This window comes from Sinocyclocheilus grahami, unplaced genomic scaffold (assembly GCF_001515645.1).
Source record: "Sinocyclocheilus grahami isolate Dianchi unplaced genomic scaffold, SAMN03320097.WGS_v1.1 scaffold143.1, whole genome shotgun sequence".
Classification (NCBI taxonomy): domain Eukaryota; kingdom Metazoa; phylum Chordata; class Actinopteri; order Cypriniformes; family Cyprinidae; genus Sinocyclocheilus; species Sinocyclocheilus grahami.
In genome coordinates, this window is record NW_015505322.1 from 1,377,921 (window position 1) to 1,405,600 (window position 27,680).

General features: G+C 37.5%; 3 protein-coding genes and 1 pseudogene across 4 annotated transcripts in view; 1 reads left to right on the plus strand and 3 right to left on the minus strand.

Moving 5' to 3' along the window:
• The window catches only part of LOC107591578 (neuropeptide Y receptor type 1-like), a 21,524-nt gene extending 17,022 nt beyond the window's left edge, over positions 1 to 4,502 (minus strand). The window contains exon 1 of the mRNA XM_016280771.1: positions 4,468 to 4,502. The gene's annotated coding sequence lies outside the window, so the exon portion shown is untranslated. The remainder of the gene's footprint in view (positions 1 to 4,467) is intronic.
• A 5,176-nt stretch (positions 4,503 to 9,678) lies between these two features.
• On the plus strand, positions 9,679 to 10,629 carry LOC107591579 (mediator of RNA polymerase II transcription subunit 28-like). Its single transcript, XM_016280772.1, has 3 exons — positions 9,679 to 9,885; positions 10,217 to 10,283; positions 10,445 to 10,629. Exons 1-3 carry the CDS (start codon positions 9,742 to 9,744, stop codon positions 10,627 to 10,629), a joined length of 396 nt encoding a protein of 131 aa, XP_016136258.1. The 5' UTR covers positions 9,679 to 9,741.
• A 1,212-nt stretch (positions 10,630 to 11,841) lies between these two features.
• Positions 11,842 to 16,244, minus strand: LOC107591580 (transmembrane protein 144-like; annotated as a pseudogene).
• The window catches only part of LOC107591557 (glutamate receptor 2-like), a 24,685-nt gene continuing 13,174 nt past the window's right edge, over positions 16,170 to 27,680 (minus strand). The window contains exons 6-16 of one of the 2 annotated variants that reach the window (XM_016280749.1): positions 26,699 to 26,857; positions 26,384 to 26,551; positions 26,193 to 26,297; positions 24,400 to 24,507; positions 23,890 to 24,096; positions 23,204 to 23,571; positions 22,511 to 22,709; positions 21,163 to 21,410; positions 18,703 to 18,817; positions 17,266 to 17,515; positions 16,170 to 16,244 (exon numbers count right to left, since the gene is read on the minus strand). In XM_016280749.1, coding sequence (XP_016136235.1) covers positions 17,270 to 17,515; positions 18,703 to 18,817; positions 21,163 to 21,410; positions 22,511 to 22,709; positions 23,204 to 23,571; positions 23,890 to 24,096; positions 24,400 to 24,507; positions 26,193 to 26,297; positions 26,384 to 26,551; positions 26,699 to 26,857 — 1,923 coding nt within the window. In that variant the 3' untranslated portion in view covers positions 16,170 to 16,244; positions 17,266 to 17,269. Of the gene's footprint in view, positions 16,245 to 17,265; positions 17,516 to 18,702; positions 18,818 to 19,254; positions 19,370 to 21,162; positions 21,411 to 22,510; positions 22,710 to 23,203; positions 23,572 to 23,889; positions 24,097 to 24,399; positions 24,508 to 26,192; positions 26,298 to 26,383; positions 26,552 to 26,698; positions 26,858 to 27,680 lie in introns of both variants that reach the window. The other variant, XM_016280748.1, reaches the window with a different exon arrangement.

Genomic DNA, 27,680 nt, shown 5'->3' on the forward strand with positions numbered 1-27,680 from the left:
ACACACACACAAACACACACACACACACACACGTCTGGGCATTTTCCATTGACAGTAAAACTTTATTTTGCATGTACTTACTATGATAATAACCATAAATTACAAGCAAGTAATCGTAAATCAAACCCTACAGTAAGTACATGCAGTTAATTAATATTACTCAGTACTTATTTAAGTACACTGTAACAACATCGCCTTAAAATAAAGTGTAACCCCAATGACTTCTATTGTTTTTATGGTATTATCCATCCTTCGAATGAGAAGTTAAACCGAGGTCCTGACTCTCTGTGGTCTTTAAAAATACCAGGATGTGCTTCGATAAAGAGTAGGGGTGTAACCCCAGCATCCTGGCCAAATTCACCCATTGGCCTCTGACCATCATGGCCTCCTAATCATCCCATATACTGATTGGCTTCATCACTCTGTCTCCTCTCCACCAATAAGCTGGTGTGTGGTGGGCGTTCTGGTGCAATATGGCTGATCATCCAGGTGGATGCTGCACGTTGGTGGTGGTTGAGGAGATTCCCCCCTTTCATATAAAGCGCTTTGAGTGCCCAGAAAAGCACTATATAAATGTAACAAATTATAGTAAGCTAATTATAAATTCTATAACCCTGTTTACATATTAATTAAAGCATTATTTAGTAAGCCATTTGCAACCTGACTCACATATTTCTGATTCTCTTCAAACTTCTTTAATATACTGTATGAACAAACATACAGTACACATCATAAATATGGCATAATTATAAATAAGTCTTAAGCACAGACATAAACTGTATATCAGAGTCTGAAGCAGGTTGTCAAGGTAACAGAGGTGACAACGCCTCCTGTTTTTAGGGCTCTGGTTCTTTCATCTCCCGCTCCCTCTGTCTCTATCAGCAGCCAAATTCAACTCTAAATTCACTGGTTTTTAATTCAGCATATTCAGCTATTGCGAATAAATTGAACGAATGTGTATTCAAACAACAGAAACATAACTAGAAGCCCAGCCGTGAATCTCTAACTAAACTTTCTTATTCATAGCAGGCCAATACGCTTACAGTAAAATAGTCTCGTGCACATAATACTGCAATGGGATATGCAGACGGTGGCTAATCCCAATAGACTGAGGCTAAAAGGCAGGCTGTTCACATGCTCTGTGCACAGTATTCCCTCGACGGGACTGTTCTACAAAGTGACCTTAAGAGTAGAGTGGGCTACAAAGGGAATACGCCAGCATTTGAAGCAGGCACTTAAATGTCAAGACGGAGCAGGAGTCATTCATTTGCCTTTGCATGTCTGTAAAGAGAAAATCTAATTAGGTGTGCAGACTAATGAATTCCAGCGACGTTCTATTAGATACCGAGAAATCACTCAAAAACACAATGTCACATAAGACTCATGGAATGCGTGAAGGTAGTTCATTATTGTAAGGGTGTGTTTGATTTATTTTATTGTTATGGACAACATATGGCAAATGCATTGACAAATATTACGTCCTACTGTTTAATGTTCCAGCAGAGCCCCATTAATACATAAACTGTCTGAATAATAGTCTCTTATCGCACTGACATTTGTCTTTAATCATTTAGTAGGCTCTTTTATTCAAAGCGACTTACAAATGAGGAGTGATTCATCCTAAGGAGGTGGAAGCATGAGAAGTGCTGCCTACACTTATCATGTGAGAACTACACACTAGAACAGAGATGAAACAGAGAAACGGTGAAAGAAAGGTGTTATGGCATTTACAGGTTTGAGTCGAATGTTCACAGAAGAGATGTTTTTCGAAAGTTGCAAGAGGCTTGGTTGTTCGGGGATCTTGGGTAAATAATGCATGCATAAAGCATATCTGGGTTATGTTTAAGACTTTGGTAGTTTTGCTTCAACAGAACAAAGCGTTCAGTGAATGACAATCTGACGGGTCTGTTTGTCTCTTGAAATTATGTGTAAACAGCCATAAAACCTTTCAGATAAGTTACACGAAATGGAAATTCATCAGAAATGTAAACAATTCATCCATGCATGTTTTTTTTTTTGGACCTTGTAATTGTGAAACTTTGTCTCTCGTGGCATATATCAGACATCTCCAATTATTTCTTCATCATAAAAAACAAATAACGACCAATGGATTGAACAAGGTTCCTGCACTACTTTTTTCCCCTTTTTTTCGATTAGCTGTTATACTCGGATGTATGTCACAATACAGACCAAAAAAAAAAAAGGTGTGGCTGCGTCTACTACAATGCATCTTTGATGTAACATGGTCCATTGCCTTGTTTTAGGATCTGTCTCATTTCACTTTTGCCACCTTTCCTTTGATCTACACTCTAAAAAATGCTCTAAAAAATCTACACTAATGTGGACTACTGGCCTACTTAAGACCATTGAGAATGAACTCTGTGACTATCAACAGTACAGTATGAGAAAGAGTGGACACTACACTCTAAAAGAATGCTGGGTTAAATACAACCCAGTGCTGGGTAAAATAGGGACAAACCCAGCAATTGGGCTGTTTTGACCCAGCGGTTTGATTAAATGTTTAACCCAACCTTCTGGGTAGTAACCCAACCGCTGGGTCAAAACAGCCCAATTGCTGGGTTTGTCCCTATTTTACCCAGCACTGGGTTGTATTTAACCCAGCATTTTTTTAGAGTGTAGTGTCCACTCTTTCTCATACTGTACTGTTGATAGTCACAGAGTTCATTCTCAATGGTCTTAAGTAGGCCAGTAGTCCACATTAGTGTAGAGGGGTAGGACACATAAAACTAAAAATTCGGTCATTATTTACTCACCATTAAGTTGTTCCAAAACAGCATACTGTTATTTTTTTCTGTGAAACACAAAAGGAGAATTATGCAGAATCTTGATGTATCATAAGCAGTCATAGCAAACTGAACTTTTCTGAAACCAAGTGAAAGAATAATTAGTCAAATTAGTTGGGTCTTTTCAATTAACCAGTTGATTCAGTTAAGAAGTCAGACTGATCTGGTTCGAGTTCAAGATTAAGTTCAATTCACTGACTCAATGATCAATTTGCAGCTTAAGTTAACGAGATGCCCACCAGAGGACAAATGAGTGAATAATAATAATAATTATTATTATTATTGTTGTTGTTATATAAATATATTAATTTTGGTCTGTTCTTCGCGCAAAACTATCATATGCTTTTGGAAGACTTGTACTTTTTAGTGCTTTTTGATATTTTATTTTTTCTTTTAAAAGTAACTTTGAATAAAACAATCTGCTAAATGATTTAAGTTAAATGTTAATGAGATAAGAAAAATTATTTTCACAGTTTACATATTAATGAGGCACCACTGGAACATTAAACAGTGATGGCATTTGCCATATTGATCATAACAATAAAATAAAATGTGTGAATACGAGAGAAGGTATGGTTTATTTATTACTGAGGCTTACAATTAAACAGTAGGGTGTAATATTTGTCATAGCATTGGCCATATGTTGATTGTCTATAACCAAAATATTAAATAAATAAATACATGCATTCACACATAAACAAATAGTCATACAGGTTTAGTAACAATATGGGGGTGAGACAGAAACACCTGAATTACATGGCACTCCAGTGACTTGGAAACTTGTGATTATTGGCAGCCCAAACAATACAACTGATAAACCAAAAAAATGAATGCGTTTATAGTCTTTCAATGAATCAGCAGACACTTTTAATGCCATTGCCATGACAATATAATTAGGTCATCGACTAGAGCCCCATGGAGAGACTCATTGAAGAAACAGAGAGATCGAGTGCGTAATGAAGCTGACATGAATGGAATACATAAAACCTTCAAATGGAGTTTTTGAGGAGCTTAAATGAGTTTCATACATCTGACAACAAGATTTGCTCTCATCCCAACTTGAGACTTAAAGATAGACATGACTTTATGATAAAAATGATGAAATTGTCTACAAAAAGAGTCACTGGGAGCCATGGGAACCAAAAGAGGGAGAGACGTTGTACAAAAAGACAAGCACTGAGATAAAGAAGGAGATGGATGGAAGAAGTGACATATCGACTGACAAAAGAGACAGGGAGAAAGACTGGGAAGGAGAGACAGAAAAAACAACTGTCATAAATGATGTTTTTTTTAGCGTTCTAGTAAAACTGGATCCTTATGTGTGTATAAGTGCTCTATAAATACCTAATGATGCAAATTTAGATTAAAAAAAAAAATTCTCAGAAGCTCAAAAATCATTTTCACTGTGTAAAACTGTAGAAATCAGCATTTAAAAATGATGAAAACATATCTGTCTTTAATAACACACATAGCACCAGACATCCTTCGGCTAGAATGAAGACACAAAATAAACTTTGATATTTTCAGTCTGCACCGGGTATTTATAGAACACCATAAAAGACAAATTCACAGAGAGCATCTCCAATAATATGTATCTCGTGTTGAAATACAATTCTGATAAGACAAAAAATATATATTTGATTTGAGCTGACCAACACATTACCTTAATGTCTCCTCTCAACAATCAGAAATGTGCCATTAAATCCTAAAGAGAAAGATAAGCCCAGCCAAGGAGAACATTCAGGTGTGTGAGGCATCTCCTCACTCTCGTTCCCACGGGAGACAGTTTCGATGAGAGCATTAAGATCAATTATTGCGCGTTATTAGCCTGCAAACTCCCGAGTTAAGTGCTTTCATTGAGTGTGTCGTAAACAGGTACTTCGTGCTTCATAACCAAATGATCCATTTCTTCTTGCCCACCAGCTGCGCTCGGACGGTATCGCGCGTCTGGACGCGTAAAGTTTGTTTTATAACGCATTATGAAATGAGCAAAACCTATGTATCCTATATTCCACTGCGTTTTCACCTGAAACCAAAACGTGAATCGCATCTTAACGGACAGAATAACATCAACCATATAGAGGAAAACTGAATCGAATTGCGTGGTTGATTGTTTTTAAATAGCCTAATAGCAGGACATTTTCGCCCATCGAGTGGAGAGATTCGGTGCGTTCCAGACTCTTACCTGCGGCGCTTCACGCGCGAGTCTCCATCAGTCTGAATGCGTGAAAGCACCAAACGCCACCAGTTCACAGCACGACGCTGTGATGCGCTCATTGCGTGACACTTATTCAAGAGCTGATGAAAACGGGTCTCTAGTTCTTGGAATTCAGAAAACTATTTATAGGTCTTTATTAAAGATTTGATAAATATGAGGATTTTTGCTCTCTTAAAAATAAAAATTATTTCTTGGTAGATATGGTTCCATGAAGAACCTTTAACATCCATGGAACCTTTCGACTGCACAAAATGTGCTTTAGAGTGGAAAAAGTGTTACAATGTTAAATAAGAAATAAATGGTACTTTTAAGAACTGTTTTTTTTTTTTTTGGTAAACATTCTGAGCCTTGTTTCAGTGGCTGCGTAATGGCTCACATAGATACTAACCAGAATCAAGTTAAGTGAAAAGGTTATTTCTGAATGACTTCTTAATGTTTTAAAGGGGTCATATGAGTTCTTTTTAGCAGCATCATATGACCCCTTTAAAGGAGACACATTATATGCCCCTTTTTACAATATGTAATATAAGTATCTGGTGTCCCCAGAATGTGTCTGTGAAGTTTCAGCTCAAAATACTCCACAGATAATTTATTATATCATTTTGAAAATATGTCTATTTTGAGTGGAAGCATAAAAAGGCTGTTTTTCGTGCCTGTGTCTTTAAATGCAATTTAATTCGCTGCTGCTCCCCGCCCCCTTTTCCATAATAGAGCAGCTCAGACCTGCTAAAAACATCTGTTTTGCTTCTGATTTGTGTTTATGTTTATCGCGCTGAAATCATGCGTTTTAAACCATATGAGTTTAAACTTCAGATATACGGTTTTCTGAGCGCACACATCCGAAGCACACGCACAGAAAGCGGCTGTCACAGCATGTGAGCACTAAACTAAGTTCTCATTCAGTTTATGTTAAAAACACACCAGTTACAAAAACAGTGGGTTATGTCTGTGAAGGTAAACAGCTGGGAAATAAATCGCTTGTTTATTTTTGATCTGTGTGGCAGCAGCAATATAGCCTACAGTAAATAAATCAATAAATCCCCAGCTCTGTTGTCTCCTCTGAGGCTGGGACTCTAAACAGTGTTCTGTGCTCGTCTGTGCAGCCAAAGACAGAACAGTTAGCATGTTTTGCTCAAACTTTCGCCATGGCATTAGAGCTGGTGAACCGTTGTCACCTTGCGAAATCAAAATGACGGCGCCGTGGGTGTAAACTTACAGATTAAGGGGCGGTAATATTATAATGAGATCCCTTTGCAACGTCACTAGGGGAGCGAAATCAGACACCATCGTTTTCTCAGACACTTGCAGAAAAAGGCTTACCAAAACAAAGTTACTGGATTAATCGTTTTCATGTTTCCTTGGTTGATAGATGCACCGGGGACCTGATTATAGCACTTAAAACCTGGAAAAGTCAGATTTCCATTTTATGTCACCTTTAATGTTTTCAAAAAAAATTCCTGGTTAGGCGTTAGATGAAACGTTTTTGAAACGTTCTGCAACGTTTAAAAAACCTACAAACATCCAAGTCGCTTAAGCGTCCACTAAACGATTAATGTTAATACATTTCAGAAAAAAAGTCTCAAGAACTAAGTACAAATAACATTGCGTGTGTGTGTCTTCAGAACGTTAGGCTTATTAAAAACCAGATAACTTTGAGCCAACGTTCTACTGACGTTTCTGGAAGAATGTTTGTTTAGAACTTTCAGAGAATCTTGCCAGACTATTAGCTAAAGTTCTGAGGATGTTCCCTGTTAGTTGGGTATCCACCTTTTTCTTCAACGTGGAAGTAAGCCTATGGGTGAGACTTCCGGATCATTAACCACTATAGGTAAATAACGAGGAAAATAACAACGTGCAGTAAACGGTAAAACTGTTTGCACTACAAACCAGTGTGTTCATAAACAAGATAATACATTAAAATAATATGATAAGACAATTTTCAATATCAAGCAGCAAAACGAACTGTTTTGTACAGCTAAAAATAGCTGGATGCAGATGAGACCGGAAGCCAGACCCATACACTTTACAAATGGACGCGCCCATTTTTACGACAGGAAAAATGTTGATAGGAAAAATATAGGGGAGACCGGGGCAAGTTGTCACAGGGAAATGTCACATGATGGTTTCAATCATATAGCATACTGTAGTTCAAAACACTCATAAATGACAGTGAATTATGTCCTCCAAACTGAAATTTCAATATCATATAATAGCTGTTAGGTAAACAAGTGAACACAGTAAATCACACTGGCATACACCCAGGCAAGAGTCAACTATAGATGATAGATTTTAACCGAAAGATTGAATTGTGTCCTCAAGACAAAGACGTCAGGTCAATGCAAGTTCAGTTTGTCACATGCATTTTAAGAGAACATTTAGCAAATACAATTCATCCAGTTTCCTTTACAACGGGAAGTCGTGGCCTAATTGTTAGAGAGTCGGCCTCGTAACCCAAAGGTTGTGGATTCGAGTCTCGTACTGGCAGGGATTGGAGGTGGGGGGGGTGAATGTACAGTGCTCTCTCCCACCTTCAATACCACGACTGAGGTGCCCTTGAGCCAGGGACCCCCACCTGCTCCCTGGGCGCCGCAGCAAAAAAATGGCTGCCCTCTGCTCTGGGTGTGTGTGTTCACTGCTGTGTGTGTGCACTTTGGATGGGATAAATGCAGAGCACTAATTCCGAGTATGGGTCACCATACTTGGCCACATGTCATGTCACATTTTAGCTGCTTTGTAAATAGTGTTTTTTTTAGTTTCTGAACGATAGGCGAAAAGTAGAAATGTTCGGTATCTTTTTGTAGCCAAGACTTTAAGGTCTCAGAATTTGGCGTTTAAAAATAAACCTACCTGACAAAAGCTGTGGAATTAGTTCCAATACACCCCGTGAAATCTCTCTTATTGAACAGAGCAGCGCCACCTGGTGGAAGAAAGTAGTGAATAAAAGTGCGTTCAAGTGCATGTTTATGGATAAAAGTCAATATTTCCTTATATATACTGTAATGATGCAAAACAACTGAAGAGATTTACTCTACTTCAAAGGTTCACTAGCTCTTCCAGAAATGTTTTCTATCATTGTATTTTCTTTCTTTCTTTTCCTTTTTGACATTAAACATGAAGTAGATTACTGGAAACCCACGGGTCACTGAAGAGGCTTTGAAACACTCTTCTAACACTTAATGACAACTAGACAGATGCTCTATAGATATTTCTGCCAATTTTATTAGACGTATAGCTCTGGAGCTCAAGCTCTTTTAAATGTCAGTGAACTTTCTTGTTGACCTGTTTGTGCGGACTGTCAGTTTGTATCTGCCTGCTGGTTCTTTGCTCAAGTTTTCTTTAAGAGGCCCAAGTCAGTGGAGAGGTGAAAAGAGTGAATTTTGAGCTGTTATTCATCCATGTGTGTGTGTGTGTGTGTGTAATGAGCAATGTGCAATGGCACGAAGCTGAAATACAAAGTCTGGTTTTCAGGTCACTATGGATACAGAATAAGAATCAGTAACAGATATGACGTTTGGGCAGCTTAGATTTCAACTTTTTTCATTGTGTTATCCAATCTGTCTTGGAGACATTTTACATGTATCCTTTTTATGTACATTACCCTTTCAACCTTAAAATATAACATTACATATTACATTAACCTCATTTCTATACATCTCTTTTCAAAGTGGATTTTTTTGTACAATCTTTGTTAAGTAAATTAGATATTTTTATTCAATGCTGTACCACAGTGGAATTACAGTAATGTATTTCCCCATTGGGATTTTTTATAGATAGTAGCATCAATAATATGATTGCAGTTATTTATTTATTTGAAGTGCTTACTGTAGTATAGTTGTATTTATGTATAAATAACAAAATGACTTATTTTCAGAAAATGAATACAGCAATATTATACGGAAGAGTGCATAGTAGGCTCTTCCATGTGACGAGAGTGAGGATGAGTTAGCCTTCAGTGAATGAGTTAGTGGACTGCTTGGCTAAGATGGCTCTGAAGCACTCACATAGTGAAATTAATATAGCAATTAGCAAATCTGAAATCAAGAGAATTAGATCAATTGAAGTAAGAAAGATATGGCAAAAGTTATAGGATAGTGGAATAAAAGGAAGGCATCTTTACCAGATACAGGGGCGTGTATGTGAAGAGAGTAGGTATGTGGGAGTAGGAAGAAAGATGTTATTATAACAAGAATGAGGATTGGACATTCAGCTTTAAATTTCAATTGACACAAAATAGGGAAGCATGAAAATGGAAGATGTGATAAATGTGGGAATCCAGAAACAGTAAAGCACATTCTTCTAGAATGTGATGCATATGAAAGAAAGAAATCAACTTAATCATAAATTAGGTTTGATGGGACATGATAAAGTATCACTCATGATATTACTTGGGAATAGACAAATGCAATCAAGAATGAAAGAAGAAGTGTTCAATTATCTAAAAAAAAAAAAAAAAAGGCAGGAAATATAGAAAGAATATAAAATGTGGATTAATTTTTTTAATATCCTTCTCTCTACCAAATCTGTTCACTCCACACTCCAGATCAGTAGGTGGCGGTAATGCACCTTTAAGTTGGTTAGCCAAAACCGCCAATAAACATCAGAAGAAGAAGAACAATTGCGTTGCTCGTCCTGTGCAGTAGGTGGCGATACTTCACACCTTCAATAGCCTGCCGCGTCTTCTGACGCACACGAAGAAGACGAGTTGTTGTTAGTGGAGAAATGGCGTCTATGAGCGGAATGTTTCCTGGTCAGCAGCCTCCTGGACCTCATGCATCTACAGGCCAGCCAGGGCTCCTCACAGGTCCTCCCGGTAATAGAGGGACAAACAACACATTAGTAGATGAACTGGAAGCTTCTTTCGAGGTGAGGAGATCGAGAAAACTGCTGCTGCTGCTCACGTGCCAGTGATAGGTTTTCTGTACAATATTGACTGCTTCTAGATAGATCAGCTTATTATTCACGCTTTTTTTATATTTAATATGAATATATACTTATTTTATATAAGTACATGTTTTATGCATGCAGTAGAAATGAATTGTTTGCTTGGTTGTTGATCGAAACGGTGTCAGTTATGTCCATTACATTGTCACTGGAGTTGTTATTAGTTCATATTTTAGTCTATATAATCAGTGGTGGTGTTATTCTAGAGTTTGTCTTTTAATCATCCGTCCTCTAATGTTTTTCATTATCACAGGCGTGTTTTGCATCTCTTGTCAGTCAAGATTATGTGAATGGAACAGACCAGGAAGAAATTAGGACTGGTAATATTTCTCTCTCTCGGTCTCTCACTAATCTGAAGGAAGACACGTTATAAAAGATGAAATAGCCCGAAATCTCAAAATTGACCAATGCATGAAAAAAACAAACAATGGTTTTACCTGTAAAGTCTTGCCTTTGTGATTTTGCGTGTTGTGCATTTCAGGGGTGGATCAGTGTATACAGAAGTTTCTGGATGTAGCCAGACAGACTGAATGTTTCTTCCTTCAGAAAAGACTGCAGCTGTCTGTACAGAAACCAGATCAGGTGGAAAAAGAGAATGAACACAAGCACACATTTTTAATTTTCCAACTACCCACAAATAAAGAACACGCCAAAAGGACATTATAATTTCATGACTTTCATTACAAAATCAAAAGAAAGGAAAAAAAGAAATTACATAACATACTTAGAGATTATATACAAGAAAACAAAGCCTACTCTTAAAACCATGAACATTTTTGCATGGTGACATTCACAACATTTATTTGTATTGTAATATATTTACATTAAATTTATTGTACTGTAATATTGTAATGCAATATCATTGCAAATGTAAAAAAAAACTACTGTAACTTGAAAAAAGTAAATATTATCACTGCACTGCAGTATTTAAATGTAATTTACAGTAAAATAAAAATACTGTATTACAGTACCGAGAATCACCATTAGGAATAATTGAAAATACAAAAACTTAAAGAAAAACAAGGTAAAATGTGCAAAACTCATGAAAATGTCATGCAAAATCTTTTAAAAATGGTTTTAAAATAGGCTTCATTGTCATATATATATAAATAAATAATCAAACATAAATTACATGTGCAAACATACAGTGAAATGAGGTCCATTATAGTGTAAACATTACTTTAAAAAAAAAAAAAAGGATGTTACTGCAAATACAACACAAATATAGTGATTTGTGTTCCCAATAACATTAACATAACATCTGTGCTAATATTGCTAAAACATTTCAAGTATCTTATCTATTTTAGGACCATATCCCTCCCTGATATAAACTATATTGTTTCACTTCAGTATGTTTTGCTGCATGATAAATCTTTTTCATTTGCAGTATTCAAACTATTTAAAACAGCAGAAGTGATTTTAAAGAAAAACTTGTGTTGACTCAACTTAAGTTTTTTTCTTCACATTTCTTGCCGTTGTCTAAAAATAGGGTTAAATCTTTGAAAATGCGGTCAGTAATGCCCCAGATAGAACAAGACAGAAAGCAACGATGAGGACAATGTAATTTCGCTAACCGACTTCTTTTTTTTTTTAAAGTATGTTACTGCAAATACAACACAAATATACTGAATTGTGTTCCCAATAACATTAACATAACATCTGTGCTAATATTGCTAAAACATTTCAAGTATCTTATCTATTTTAGGACCATATCCCTCCCTGATATAAACTATATTGTTTCACTTCAGTATGTTCAGCTGCATGATAAATCTTTTTCATTTGCAGTATTCAAACTATTTAAAACAGCAGAAGTGATTTTAAAGAAAAACTTAAGTGTTAACTCAACTTAAGTTTTTTTCTTCACATTTCTTGCCGTTGTCTAAAAATAGGGTTAAATCTTTGAAAATGCGGTCAATAATGCCCCAGATAGAACAAGACAGAAAGCAACGATGAGGACAATGTAATTTCGCTAACCCTGAGGGAGAGAGAGGAGGAGATGAAGAGTTCAATACAAAAAGGTAAAAGCAATAGACAGCAGGAACACAACTCATACACACACACACACACACAAGTTTACCTTCACTTCTTTGAACACTACAACACCCCAAAGAGCTGCAATCAATCCAGGAACCTGGAATGAACCAAATGCACATTATTGGAAAACATGTGGAAAGTACATAAAGACATGCATTCTTTTGAGATCTGTCACTCACTGTGGTGATAATAGGGAAGCTCACTACAGCACCGAGGTAATTGTTGGCCAGGAACCAGCAGCACGTGGCTACACCCCACATGATACCAGAAAGGAAACCTACAAGGTATACATGTCATTCTATACAATACATCAAGGTATGTGGAAGAAAGATACACAATTCTAAAGGAAATGCGAATTACAGGAGTATTCAGCCAAAAAAAATAGCTGAAATGTGCTCACTCTCAGGCCATTCAAGATGTAGATGAGTTTGTTTCTTTGGAGAAATGTAGCATTGCAGTGAATGGGTGCCGTCAGAATGAGAGTCCAAACAGCTGATAAAAACATCACAGTAATCCACACCACTCCAGTCCATCAGTTAACATCTTGTTCAGTGAAACGCTGCATGTTTGTAAGAAACAAATCCATCATTAAAATGTTTTTTTAACTTCAAACCACGACTGGAGTCGTGTGGATTACTGTGAAGTTTTTATCAGCTGTTTGGACTCATTCTGACGGCACCCATTCACTGCAGAGCATCCATTGGTGAGCAAGTGATGCAATGCTACATTTATCCAAATCTGTTCCGATGAAGAAACAAACTCATCTACATCTTGGATGGCCTGAGTGTCAGTATATTTTCCAGAAAATTTTTAATTTTTGGGTGAACTGTTCCTTTAAATTGAAGTGATGCTGTTACCTGGCAGCACTGCTTTAGGAAAAACTTGAGGTTTGTTTTTTTGATGGCACAGTACAGGACGAAATACACTGTACTAGTGAGGAAAATCCCACTATATTGTGCAAAGACGTAATCCAGATCTACGTACAAACACAGAAAATACATCATAGTTCATATTTAAGAATTCAACCAATGTTTATAATGAGGTAATCTCGATTTACCAAACTGGCTAGCCCCACTGTACTGGCTGTCTGGATCAGATGCATGGTTTTTAATGTACAGAACTGGAACAAATGATGTTCCGTACAGCAGTCCAGCGACAAACGTTCCACTGCAACATTTATAAACATATTTAGAAATGCATTTTTCTGTTAGATACAGTATGTGGATACTCGTATATTTTAATTATGAATTTATTGTGGTTGATACTATATGCTAGTAGTACAAAAACATTTAGTCATGAAAAGGTTGGTTTTTTTGATGTTGTGTTTCTGTAAAACATTGATGCTGATGGTGCATGACGACTTAAATTATTCATCTATATTCACATATTATGTAAAGTGTTAGGAAAGTGTGTAACGGGTCACGTAAGTGTGATGTGTACATACACAAGACGTTTGGTGCGTGGTGTTAATGCATCCACCCAGGAATCATCTGTTGCTACCACAGAGTCAGAGTTCACAGTCTTCGGATAAAATTGATAAAACTAGTTAGCTGGAATATTCGAACATAAAATATTCAAGAATGTACAGAGCTTCTAAAGGAACATGGTAATGGAAAAAATATATTTAAATGCTTTTCTGTTCCTCTGAGAAACATTTTGTTAGCTCTCAAAATGTTGCATTCTGAGGAACTTTGCGTTCGCTGATGAACAGTTTTATGGGCAAATGCAAAGTTTCTCAGGGGAACGCAAAAAGTAATTTAGACCTCTGAGAAACTTCACAAAGAAACACAAAGTTTTTTGAATTTTTTTTTTTCCCCTCATCTCTTTTTTTTTTTTTTTACCCCATCACCATGTCCCCCTGAAAAAAAAATGAGATTTTATAAGCACATTTATTAAATATGTCAACATACATGGTCTATTAGTAATGGTGTTTCTTCAGATGTTGCAGATCTTTGAACATCAGTCTTCACAAAGAAAAAAACGATGGCACTGTAAACATACAAAAATGAAGGAAATAAAAAGGGTGGAGGAAAAAGAAGAGAACAGACATTATTTAAAATAATGAGACTTACAAGTAGCATCACATTCTGAAATTGAAAGAAAAAAAGAATATGAAAATGAATGCATGCACATTTACCCAAGTAAACAAAGACCTGCTCCACAGAAGTTCAGTACTGGTTTGGAAACAGTCTCAGCACCAATACCAAACCAACCAAACCTAAAATCAGCAGCAAGAATCAGTGTGTGTGTGTTTATTCTGCTAATAACTGGATTCTGAAATGAGATTTTGCTTACCGAGAGCTGGCCCAACCCAAAAGCAGATTAAATGAAGCCCATATAAGAAGACCAAGACCAAGCCCAATAGTCTTTACGATAGGAACTAGAGTTATATTACCTAGAGCAAAAACACACAAACATCAGACAGAATTTCACACTGTATCCTCAGTAAATATAAATGAGACAGTCTTTCAAGAATAGATCTGATAATTGCTGGTGTATTTACTATTTTTGTCAAGCAGTAATTATCAAATTATATTGACATATTAAGTAATTAGATGTTACCAGTAGCCCAGATTGCTCCTCCAAGCATAACAAGAGGCCAAAACTTTGGACTATCTAGAATGATGTTCACCACGAGGGAGACTGTCCATATAGCAGCACACAGAATCCATTGGAAAAACATGCCTGCACATATACACAGTAGCGTTAACTGAAAATGAATGAAATATTAGCAAACTTCCTCTCTTTAGTGTGCTTTCAAAGCAGGATATGATTTATTGAACACTGATTTATTTTATGTCCTCTGCAAAGGACATGAAGACTCAAATTTCCCATGATTTTGGGTAATAATTGTTTCCAAAATGAATGAATAAATAAATGTGAATACGTAAAAAAAAATACAAATACACATACATATTTTGTAAAAAAAAAAATTTTTAAACTGAAAACATTTTCAAGTTATTATTCTAACAACTTTTTTTTCTGGACCCCCAGAGTCCTTAGAATCAACACTGAATACAATTCTACAGTATTTTGGCAACATAAGTAGACTTTGAACGATTACAGGTGCATCTCAATAAATTAGAATGTCGTGGAAAAGTTCATTTATTTCAGTAATTCAACTCAAATTGTGAAACTCGTGTATTAAATAAATTCAATGCACACAGACTGAAGTAGTTTAAGTCTTTGGTTCTTTTAATTGTGATGATTTTGGCTCACATTTAACAAAAACCCACCAATTCACTATCTCAACAAATGAGAATATGGTGACATGCCAATCAGCTAATCAACACAAAACACCTGCAAAGGTTTCCTGAGCCTTCAAAATGGCCTCTCAGTTTGGTTCACTAGGCTACACAATCATGGGGAAGACTGCTGATCAGGTAAAATACAAAAATATCCCTACTATCTGATAGATATCCCTGAAATAGGTGACCTAAGAAATCGGAACAAAGAATCAAAGGGGTGAATCAAAGGGGTTTTATCAGAAATCACATTGTGTGTGTTCAGGTTTCCTGAAGAGTTTTGTTTTTTTTAAAGCAGTGGCTGCAAGTGACAGCCAAAAGCCAAACACCACTCAGTGCTTTAAAGTAAAATTATTTTACAATTCATTTTTTAAACATTATTTTAGAATATTTCCAGTAATCTTAATTTAAAGTGGTCAGACTACAAACACAATTCACAACTAATCATGGTCACAAACAGCTTCCACCATAAAAATGAATGAGTGCATCATTGGCCTTACATGAAAACTTACATGAAAATTGATTATTTGATGGGCCAAGGGAATGTCTATAGCAGACTTTCTCAACCCTAGTCCTCGAGGGCCACTGTCCTGCAAACTTTATCTCCAACCCTAATCAAACACACTTGAACCAGCTAATTAAGATTATTTTTATTAAGCTACAGGCAGGTGAGTTTGATCAAGGTTGGAGCAAAACTCTGCAGGACAGTAGCCCTCCAGGACCAGGGTTGAGAACCCCTGGTCTATAGGATCAGCCATTACAGTTAATAATGTTAGACTTTTGGATGTTGTATGGTCACTGGATGAGAGTTAAAGCACTCAGCTGAAAGGGCCTCTAATCAACCAGCTCGCTCACACTCACAGGCATTGCCATGCCAGGTCTCAGGTACGGCACAGCATGGACGGCTTTAGAGAAGTCTGGAGTCAGCACTCGCCCGTTCTCTCCTGTATTGCCCGTTATAGACAACCTGGCCTTACTGCGCATAGCATCTGTGAACGTCATCTGTTACCAAACACACACCCACACAAACAGAATGTAGAAATGCACAGCGATTCACACCCAAATTCACACACATGGAGACAGAAAGAGAAAAAATAAAAACATTTGTTAATGTTTTACAGTGCATATATTTTTAGAAATACAGATAATATTATATATACATATTTAACATCTGTACATAACTGTAAATGTTTATGAAGAGCAGATGGGGTGGAGAATGATTGACAGCTAATGGGTCTCGCTCAAAGATGGCGGAGCTTTATATCAAAAGCAAGTGATGCAGCCAATCCACAAACAACCACAATGATGATAAACAAGCAGAAAATTAGGTCAAATTAATTTCTCTAGGAACCATACATCTTCTATTTCCAGCCATACATTTTATTCTCCCTCTGTTCATCCTTTGTTTACATTTACCTCATTTCTTTAATCTTCAATCTTGATCACATAAGATGTGCGTGTAGTCACAATTTAACAAAACTGTACAGTCAAGCAACTGCTTGTGTGATGCTGTATTTTTAAAGAGGTCCCATCGTGAAAAAAAATAGTTTTTCATCTTTTGATATATGAAACTATGTGAAGTTTGAGAACTGAAAACTTCCTTGTAAATCTGTCGCAGTGTAATGTAGACTTTGCAAAAAGGCTGTTATGAATGATGGGCATTTTTGTTTTTCACAAAATCTTTTCGTAAAATAAAATACTGAATCGGTCACAGTAAGACCGGAAACATTCTTTAATTAAATAGGGTCCATTTAGATTTTATGTTGGAAAAAAGGCCCCATTTAATTCTCAGAGAGTTAGAAAGAGAGACGGAAAACTAAATTACGGGCTGAAATTAAAGGGATAGTTCACCCAACTATGATATCACCCAAATTTTGATACGAACCCTTTAAATCTTTGACAAATGCATGTCAGCGTGATGCCTGGAGAATCGTGCAGTGGCGATGAAGCATTTGGCATACGATAAAAAAATGACAAAAAAACAGTGAACAAACGACAAAAATAAAGCCTCTGCCGTTCCTACCCCACTAGATCTTAACACTCTCCAGCCCATAAACGTTGTACCCTTCCTTATAAGTAGCAAAATTCTGAGAATTCTGCGAGGAAGAGGAGGGATTTAGAGCCTGAGTCTTGGCAACCTTCATGCGTTTGGCCTCCGCGCGAGACTTGTAGCAGAACTCCACCAGAGCGACCAGCATGGCCAACCCGAGGCCACCCACCAGGATGTAGAAGACGCCCGCAACATTACTCAGGCTGAGGGCGCTAGTCTTCTCCTGCAAGGGGTTGAAGATCAAAAGTCAAAGATAAGGGAGAGAAAGGATGACAGTATGCCAATACTACTGATTATCACTGTATACTTGACAGACTACGACTGTAAAGGTAATTGCGCTACAAAAACAGTACAGTATTAAGTGTGTATTATATGTGAGTGTCTAGTAACAGTAAAATACATAGACGGCTACAAAAGTACAACAGGACAATACGGTGCAGTGTGTGCACATAAAGAAGGAAAAAAGACGCCACCTACAGAATTGCAATTAAAGACAGCTGAAGTAAAAGGCAAATATACAAACAACATTTACAGCATTGGTGAGGGAGAAGGAGAGACCGCATGGCAAAGAGAAAGAGAGATAGGAGGGAGAAAGAGAGAGTGTAAGAAAGATAAAAAATAAAATGGAACAGGACAAGTTTTCAATAAAGCACATAGAAATACAAAGGAGCACAACGAAATTCTGAGCCTATACACAGGAATGAGTATGCGTGTTTGTGCATGAGAGAAATGTGGATCAAGTACGCATTTATATGTATATAAAATGAGTCTTGGCTATGTGTCTCTCACATGCATTACTGTGTGTTTATACCACATCCCTGTTTGTATAGGCATCATTGATTATATACACAGGTCAGGTTCTGATTCATGCGGTGGTAAATCTGTGTAGGGACTTGCTTTCAAACATACACACACACATCACTATAGGCTGTATTTCTTTTTTGCACAAGCTTCCTTTCGTATCGCTCTCATACTATTTTCTTCTCGAACACACACACACACACACACACACACACACACACACACATGTTAGGGTTAGCTTTTAACTCTGTACTTGTTCAGCTGCAAAAATGATATAACATCTCTTTGTACAAATACAGTAATAGCCTCTTTATGTAGCCTACTCTCACTAGTACTACCCAGAAATTCTATAAAATAATTACCATCAAGATTTTCTAAAAAAGTTATAAAAGACTTTGCAGATGGACTTCTCTCTCTCACACTTTTTTTTCCGCACACACACACACACACACACACACACACACACACACACACACACACAGTCTGCTGATGCTTGGGATCGCCCAAACTGAGACAGTGTTTTCACAAGTTTTCATGCAGACACACATACACATTCTAGCCCTGCCAGACACACACACACACACACTCACGCTCCCTGCAGTGACTGACCTTACTTCCAGAGTCCTTGGCTCCACATTCTCCCTTATCGTACCACCATTTGTTTTTCAGCTTGTCTAAGATGCCTTGCTCACTGAGTTTCAATACTGCAAGGTTTACTGGCGTTCTTCGCGTATAGGAAATAACATAAATAACATTACCAATGTTATTTTATGTTATTGTCAGTAACATTTGCACTCGCTAACAGCGCTGGTAATGATTCAGCCCTGAGCGTGGTGGCGATTGGCAGTCTGCGCTCCATTTGGCAGTCGGCAAACGCGGCTTTGCCGTGCCAGATGTGCACAGACTCATCGCCGCGAGCAGGAAGCAGAAACAGAGCCCGCCAATGAGCCGTGTACCTCTGGGAATGTCTTTTTTTAGGTAGTCTAGATTTCTTTTTGGAGCAGATGTGTCTTTCTGAAAGCTCTAGTTGACCAACCGATGGCATATTCAAATTTGTAGGTGCCTCAGCTTGTTTCCTGAGACCACTGGTAGTGCTTCCTGCTCATTTGCATTTTGTTCATTTCATTTTTTTTACCCATAAGTCCCAAGCACGGGTCTGACCTTTGACTCCCCGCCTCCGCTGCCGCACTCTCCTTTGTCGTACCACCATTTGTTTTTCAATTTATCCAGAAGCCCCTGCTCGTTCAGTTTTAGCACTGCAAGGTTTACCGCGTTTCTTAAACAAACGATAAAACATACTTGTCAGACAGCATGAGGGGGCGGGGCTGCAATGGGCCACGCCCCCCATAAGTTGCATAGAATGAATGGAACATTGGGTTAGACAATCCATCAATCAATCAATCAAATCAACCAACCAATCAAAATGACGTTAAACGACCCATTAAAATATAAGGTGGTCGAGCTTTAAGAGTTCTTTTTAAACTCAAACTCTTGAGGCAGGAGGCTAGAACAGAGGAGGATCAGCAATAGTATCAGTTATTTCACAATCGCACATACAGATCCTCAAATCAGTTAGCAGAAAACACTAAGCGTTGAGGCAAACAAATCTGGTTAGAAGTATCAAGAGTGACAGCATGCATAGTTCAAACAGTGCATCATCAAATGCATTCATATTCAAGTTACTGTGTTTTCAGTCAATGAATCATTCAAAATACAAGTGCCCAATCACATGCATTGATTCATTACTCATTATCAATAAATAGCTTTTAGTCATAACACAGTCTGGTTGCAAGAGGCCATTGCTTCAGTCATTAAAAACAGACATGCATTCAATAAAACAGATACTATTTGGCAAACATGAGTAGAATGGGTCATACTAACCACAAAACAAGCGTTTTAGAACTTTGGTAGTAAGCGTATAGCTTCAGTTTTTCATTACTACACTATGCTTTGCTTAAAGAGGGTAGAAAGCTATTTGTGAGCAGAAGTAGTTTAACGTTTGCCAATGTTTGCTTCATTGAACACATGGCAGTTGATTATCAGCAAAACAGGTGAAAAAAGGCTTCAGAACTTGTAGACTACTAGATAAAACACATCTGAAACCTTCAAGAGTAGACCTGTTAATTCTTGGAAAAGAGTCACGCGAACTAATCTATTATGTTTAGGGCTGTCAAAATTGGAACGAAAACAAGCAATTAATTAAATTGTCTAATGCCATTAACACATTTTTCACTTACCAGCAAACCTGAACCAACAAAATTATTGACAGGGAGAGAGCATTTCAACTTAATCGCCATTCCCATTACTCATTTTAGAGATCCACCAATAATCGGTTTTACCGATATTTTTTCCAATATGTTTTTCCAATACATGGGTTTTGCAATTCGTATCCACTGATAAATGAAGGGAGCTTTTCAGTAGGAACAATTTATGAGTGGAATTCCAAAAAATAAATGCTTACAGCACTGTTAGTTATCAAGCTCAACAAGTATAAAATATCACATTTAAGATTAAGTCCCAGTGTTACATTATTTAATTATGGCAAATGCACATATAGCAACGGATTACCAAACTCTATACTTACAACTTCTTAAAAAAGGAATTGAATTAATAAACGTGATTATGAAATTATCCGCAATCAAATATTTTCATCTGACAGCCCTAATAACTTTTATATAATCTTAATTCATTGTGCATTTTATTATGGCGCTCACTCACTTCCTATTAAAATCTTAAAACTTAACCTGTTATTAAGCTTATGTTAAAATAATTACCTATTTGTCTGAGACTACATTTTACTCCATTTCCTACGCCATCATTCGCAGAGAGCACTGGTTGCTAGGTAACCGGCTTGTCAGCTGTCAGCTGGGCTTTTTAAAGCCCTCACTATCGCTGCAGTTGCCTTGGTAACTCTCTACACTGCTGTTTTTGCCTACACTACCGCTCATCCCTATACTCAGCACTGCTATTACCTAGTTTACCTCATTTTAAAGGGGGACCCCCGGCCTACATCAGGGTAGGTGGGATACTATAACAACATGGGCCATATTGTTATACTACTCCACCCACCTTAAAGCAGATCCCTTGGGTGTAGCGATGCCGTAGCCTTTAGAGTCAAGGTTTCCTCCGACCTTCATGGTGTCACAGGGCTTGCGTTGCTCGATGTATTCATTCATAGTGGACTCCAGAAGGTAAGCATATTTGCCTTTGGATTTTCTGACACGCAAAACACCTTCCACCGTGTTTTTAACAAACACAGAAGGCTCTGCACTCTTCATGTACTGCCACATCTTGTCAAAGAGAGCAATCTTAGATCTCTGGTTAAAGTGAAGACACAAAGATAGAGAGAAAAAAGGAGACATTTAGATTCGGGGTAGTGAGGACATGATGGTCAGCAATATTAACGTTTTCATTCTAGACATGAATATCAAGAATAGGTCTATGACATGTCATTTTATGCCTGCATCTAGTCATTTATTAAAATAAATTAAAAATGCAAATCAATTCAGCACCTCAATGATGAACAAGTGTTTAAAATCTAAATTAAAGTTAATTTTGATTTTATGGGGGATACAGTCAAAAAATATAATGAAAAAAGGGCTTCGTTAAAAATATAATATTATTAAAAGAAAAACTTTATTAAAGGAATAGTTCACCCAAAAATGAACATTTTCTTTCAATTTACTCATCCTCATTCTTGTTTGTTCATCAGAACAGATTTGGAGAAATTTTACATCTCACCAAGGGATCCACTGCAGTGAATGGGTGCCGTCAGAATGAGAGTCTAATTATGGACTTGTATTTTGGCCATAAGCGATGGTTCAACGTTAAAACACCTTTATGATGGATTTGTTTCTTACAAACACGCAGCTTTTCACTGAACAAGATGTTAACTGATGGACTGGAGTGGTGTGGATTATTGTGATGTTTTTATCAGCTGTTTGGACTCTCATTCTGACGGCACCCATTCACTGCATAGCATCCATTGCTGAGCAAGTGATGCAATGCTACATTTCACCAAATCTGTTCTGATGAAGAAACAAACTCATCTACATCTTGGACGGCCTGAGAGTGAGTAACATTTTTTTTTAGCAAATTTTCATTTTTGGTTCAACTATTCCCTTATGTGGACTGGCATAATATTCATTATTATTTCATAGAAAAACACAGTGGCACAGTTTTTCTAAAATATTATAAATATTTGAAAAACATTTGCATGCCAAATCAAAGTCAAACAAAATGCAGAAACATTCCGGACTGAGGACCCTCCTGACCATTTATCAAGGTCAATAAATCTTAAAATATCAGATAATTTGATCTTTCCATGACGCGACAAGGTTAGTTCAAACTCTGCAAAAAATGTATCTAAAAACATTTAAACAATTTTTTTATTGATGGACCACACTGGTCCACTCACCCTAAAGAACTCTTTGGTGGAGCCTGCATCCAATGTCCCATATGCGATATCAGTCTGTTTGGCCAGGTCTTCAGCACTCTCGATAGGTGACACCATCCTCTCCACAGTGAGAAAGGCAGCCAGGTTAGCCGTGTAGGAGGAGATGATGATGAGGGTGAAAAACCACCACACACCACCAACTATACGGCCAGACAACGACCTACACACAGCAAACACAGTCAGCCACACACAAACACCAACATGCTCCACTCACAGAACCAGCATGTTCTTACTGTAATATCCAAAAGAAAGAAAGAAAAGAAACCCTTTCACTTTGGAGAAAATGGGGAATATGCAGCCGAAACACGGTACCACTCCAAGAGGGCTAGAAACGGTGACCTTGTGCATCTTACTGTTCCCAACTGGGTGAGTGCATGTTCACAAAAGAAATGTTCAACCAAAGTTTAAACCACAACTTTGATAAAACATTTCTCATCCTGTGTTGGCTCTTTCTTCTTACCCTCGGAACACTGAAGTTGGGAATTGCACTGTATATAACACTATTTTTTTAATGGAAATGGATATGAAGCCAGAGCTGCAGGAGCGTGAACATACACAAACCACGGCAACGGAGGGAAAACTGTCGATGCACTAAGCCGAAAGCACATCCCACACTCTAGCCAGCTAGCATTAGCGCCCACTGCACGCACCAACCTTGGTGAAATATCGCATCCCTGCTGCATAAAAGCGCCCAGAGAAAACCACAGACTATTAAAGATTCCAAATTCGTTCGTAGACTCGCTAGGGCCCAGCTGCCCATCCTCAAACTCCTCAGTGTGCCACTCGTAAGGGCTGAAGCGGCTAACAAGGAAGAGCACGACGCTAACTCCGATGTAGGCGAATACAATGCACATCCAGATCTCGTAGGCCAACGGGTCCAGGAAAGAGAAGACACCCGGCTTGGATTTCTGTGGTTTCTTGATCATAATGGATATGCCCAGACTCATGAAAGGTTTCGAGAAGTCAATCACCTCCTCTCTAACCAGAGTGATGGTAAGAGGAGCTACAGCTATGTCTGCTTTCTGTCAACAGTGAAAAGAAGAGGAATTAGGTGAATGACACACATAGGCCTATAGGAAATGTATGATGAAAGTCCTAATTTGCTGTTTATTAATAGATAGTAAGGTAATTGTTAAGTTTGGGTATGGGGTTGGATTAAGGGATCTAGAATGTGATCGTGAAGAATAAGTCATTAATATGTGCTTTATAAGTACTAATAAACTGCCAATATGCAAGTAATATGCATGCTAATAAACAACTAGTCAATAGTGAGAATTGGTCCCTAAACTAAAGTGTTACCGTGCACTCTTGTGCGAGTGAGTCTATGTTTTACTTCTCACCCCATACACCAGCTCTCCAACCATGCCATTCCAGATTTTGGTCTCAGCATCTCGTGCGCCGTATTTTCCATCTGCCACAATCCTCAGCTGATACTTAAACCCACAATGCTTCGCAATCTCGGCGGCTAGGTCCACACAGTATCCCTCATATCGTTCATTATCAGTGAATAACTCTGAATTCTTTTTCAGCATTACATACGGTGCCTCCTACAACAAACATGCAGGGAGAAAAATATGTTGACATTATCTTCGAATGAAGGTGATTTCAGTTGCTCTTGATGTGAAATATAATATAATATATATAATATATATATATACAATATATATATATATACATACACCTTGCTACGTGTACTGCGTAAGGCTAACCGAGACTTGTCATTTACACATATATTGTTGCTCTTTTGTTAGTTTTGACTGCTTTTATTGTCCTCATTTGTAAGTCATTTTGGATAAAAGCGTCTGCTAAATGACTAAATGCAAATGTAAATATCATGGAATATTTCTTACCAGGATTGTTGTCACAACTACTGTTTTATTCTCCATTCCCATGGTGTCGTTGGGGAAAAGGTCAGATTTAGTCACGGCCATTTTGTCCATCTCATTCCAGTAACCAATCTGAGAGAAAGTACACACTTTTGTTGAGAACACAAATCACAAATAATCAAGTATTTACTTTAACAAGTGCTAAAAGTTGGGCTTAGGAATCAAGAACCCTACCGAGAACCATTCTTTTAGGCAAGTTAAAGGGTGCTCGCGTACGACAGAGAGCGGAAGATAGAGATTATGGTTTTCTTATTTTTCTTACACAAACACATTGATTCACTTCACTTATTAACCCCCCGGAGCAGTGCGGAGCACTTTTTATGATGACTGGATGCACTTTATTGGACTTCAAAATCTCAACGGCCATTCACTGCCATTATAAAGCTTGGAAGAGCCAGGACAATTTTTTATATAACTCGGATTGTATTCGTCTGAAAGAAGGAAGTCATATACACCTAGGATGGCTTGAGGGTGAGTAAATCATGGGGTAATTTAGATTCTTGGGTGAGCTATCCCTTTAAGGGCACTTTAATGTATTTTTTTCCTAAATGTGAATGGAACACTGTACTAAAATACTCTGACAGTGCTTCCTATATCACTATTCAGCAGTGGTGCTGTGGTACGACTGAATCAACAGTGCCAAGGAAAAATAAATTATGTTTGAGCTGGGCTGACTGCTTGCAGACTTGAATGTGATGAAAGAGAAACATGATGAAAGAGACTGTGTGCAGTGAAATAAGAATAAATTGGCAACACATTTATATTGCGTTGCACCCACTGGCTGCACAAACATCCTTCACAATCAATGCTGTTCATTAATTACGTGTATGAACTGGTCTTTTGTAATGAATTGCAAAGACTAAAGAATCATTCACAAACTCATGCTCATCATTTATAAAATTCCACACAACCCTCACCCTTTATGTATTAATTAATAACTATCCAGTATTTTATAAAAGCATATTTTTTATTAAGCTTTCAGCTTCCAATGAAAGTGTAGTACTTTCAGATCAGTTAAACACTTTATATCAGTTTATATCTAGTTAGCTAGTAGATATCTAGTATCTTGTTCTGGGTCAGTGAGACTGTTTAATGTTTACAAGACAAATCAGTTTTTTAATAAAACTACAGTAAAAAAAAAAACAGTAATATTGTAAAATATTCTAACAAAGTAAAACAACATTATATATTTTAAAATGAAATTAATTCCTGCAAAGGCAAAGCTTAATTTCAGCAGCCATTACTCCAGTCTTCAGTGTCACATAATAGTTCAGAAATCATACTATTATGCAAATATCTCAAGAAACACTGCTGCTCAACAAACATTTGTTATTATTATGAATGTTGAGTAGAAAGCTCAAAAGAACAGTGTTTCTTTGAAATAGAAGCTTTTTGTAACCATGTTAAAAGTCTTTACTGTCACTTTTGATCAATTTAATGTGTTCTTGCTGAATAAATTACTTACTGACCCCAACATTTTGTATTGGTAGTGTAGGTAAAGATACACTGAGTTTAGTTCAAATAAATGGTAGTTTGACAAAAAAATAAATTCTATTACAAAAAATTTAAATATGTAATCAAGGAAGTGTTCGTTTTTAGCTATTATATAATTAGAACTCATTTCAGGGCAGGGTGCAAGAATCATTATTTGGTATCATTAAGTGATAATGAAATCAGACTCTCTTTACTCTTCCCATCACAAACACACATACTAAAGTTCATGAAAAATGCAGAGCTCTAGATGCACACTGTGTTACCTTCACAGGGCCACTGTTTTTCAGCTCCATGACATTGACTGTGTAATTCACTCGTCTGCCATACTGATCGAACTGAATATTTCCTGTCAATCCATCCACACGCACCTGAGCAAACACATGCACAGATGTTAAATGTTATAAAGTTCTCACACACAGACAACAGGCACTGATAATGTGTTGGCAGAGCGGACCTGTTTGAGAGCACGCTCTATCTCCAACCCCTGAGCCCACGGCACCGCGGGATTGGCCAGGCAGTCTCCGTTGTTGCCACGGCGACTGATGTCAATCCGTTGTTTATGCAGAAAGCGGAATGCCTCGGTCATTACTTGCACAGCATCATATGTGAGAGCGGAAGTGTACTGCAAGGGAAAGAAATACAAAGACCATACAAATGTCTTTTTTGGTGTTTTATGATAGATAAAAACCTCCATAACAAATAGAGACCATAACTATGCAGCTGACAGCATTTTTATTTCAGCATCATTTAAATATTTGCACTCTTTCACCCTGATTCTGCTGTCTGCTCCAGGGTACTCCTTCTCCTCCAGTGCCTCCCAGCGCTGGTCAAATTTAGCAACAAGAGGGTCATCAAAGTCCACTATCTGAAATCCAGATACATTCGCTCCTCCATACTGAATCTTGGATAAATCTCCATCCACAAAGCCCTGAAACACACACACACTTTTTAATAACATAATTCATGCTACACAAAACTGTATGTTATTGTATTGTTAGTATCACAAACAAAAATGCTAAATTACTCATTCTCCCACACTCAACATACACACATTCCGATCACATGCACTATGAAATTCATATAGACAATCTCCAAAAAAAAAAGAAAATGTTCACACAAAAATGGGAATTCTGTCATTATTCACTCACTATACACCATTTGACCTTCTTTCATCCATATAAACCAAAAGAGATGCTTGGCAGTATGTCCAAGTTGCTCTTTTCCACACAACAAAAGCTTTTTAGTAAATTATATCTTAAAGGGATAGTTCACCCAAAAATGAAAATTCTGTCATTAATTACTCACCCTCATGTCGTTTCAAACCCGTAAGACCTTCGTTCATCTTCAGAACACAAATTAAGATATTTTTGATGGGATCTGAGAGCTGTCTGATCCTGCATAGACAGCAACACAACTGAAATGTTCCCAAGTCCAGACACGTAGCAAGGAGATCTGTAAAATAATCCATGTGACATCAGGGGTTCAACCGTAATTTTACAAAGCTACGAGAATACTTTTGAAAACAAAAAACGACTTAATTCAACAATCTGTTTCCTCCGCGTCACCCTAGTGCCATTTTGGAGAATATCAGCTGAACGTAAACAGAGTATGCTGTTCGGTCACGCCGGATCTGTTTCCTACATTGTTGTGATTTGATCTGAACGGAAACAGAGTATCCGAGTGACGCAGCTAACACAGAACAGCATACGCTGTTTACGTCCAGCGGATACTCTCCAAAATGGCGCTAACAG

What these genes read in the sequence shown, in the direction of transcription:
- LOC107591579 (XM_016280772.1), top strand. Translation starts at nt 9,742, where the DNA reads ATGGCGTCTATGAGCGGAATGTTTCCTGGTCAGCAGCCTCCTGGACCT. An exon ending in AACTGGAAGCTTCTTTCGAG is followed by an intron (nt 9,886 to 10,216) that starts GTGAGGAGATCG and finishes TCATTATCACAG; the next exon opens with GCGTGTTTTGCATCTCTTGT. An exon ending in CCAGGAAGAAATTAGGACTG is followed by an intron (nt 10,284 to 10,444) that starts GTAATATTTCTC and finishes TGTGCATTTCAG; the next exon opens with GGGTGGATCAGTGTATACAG.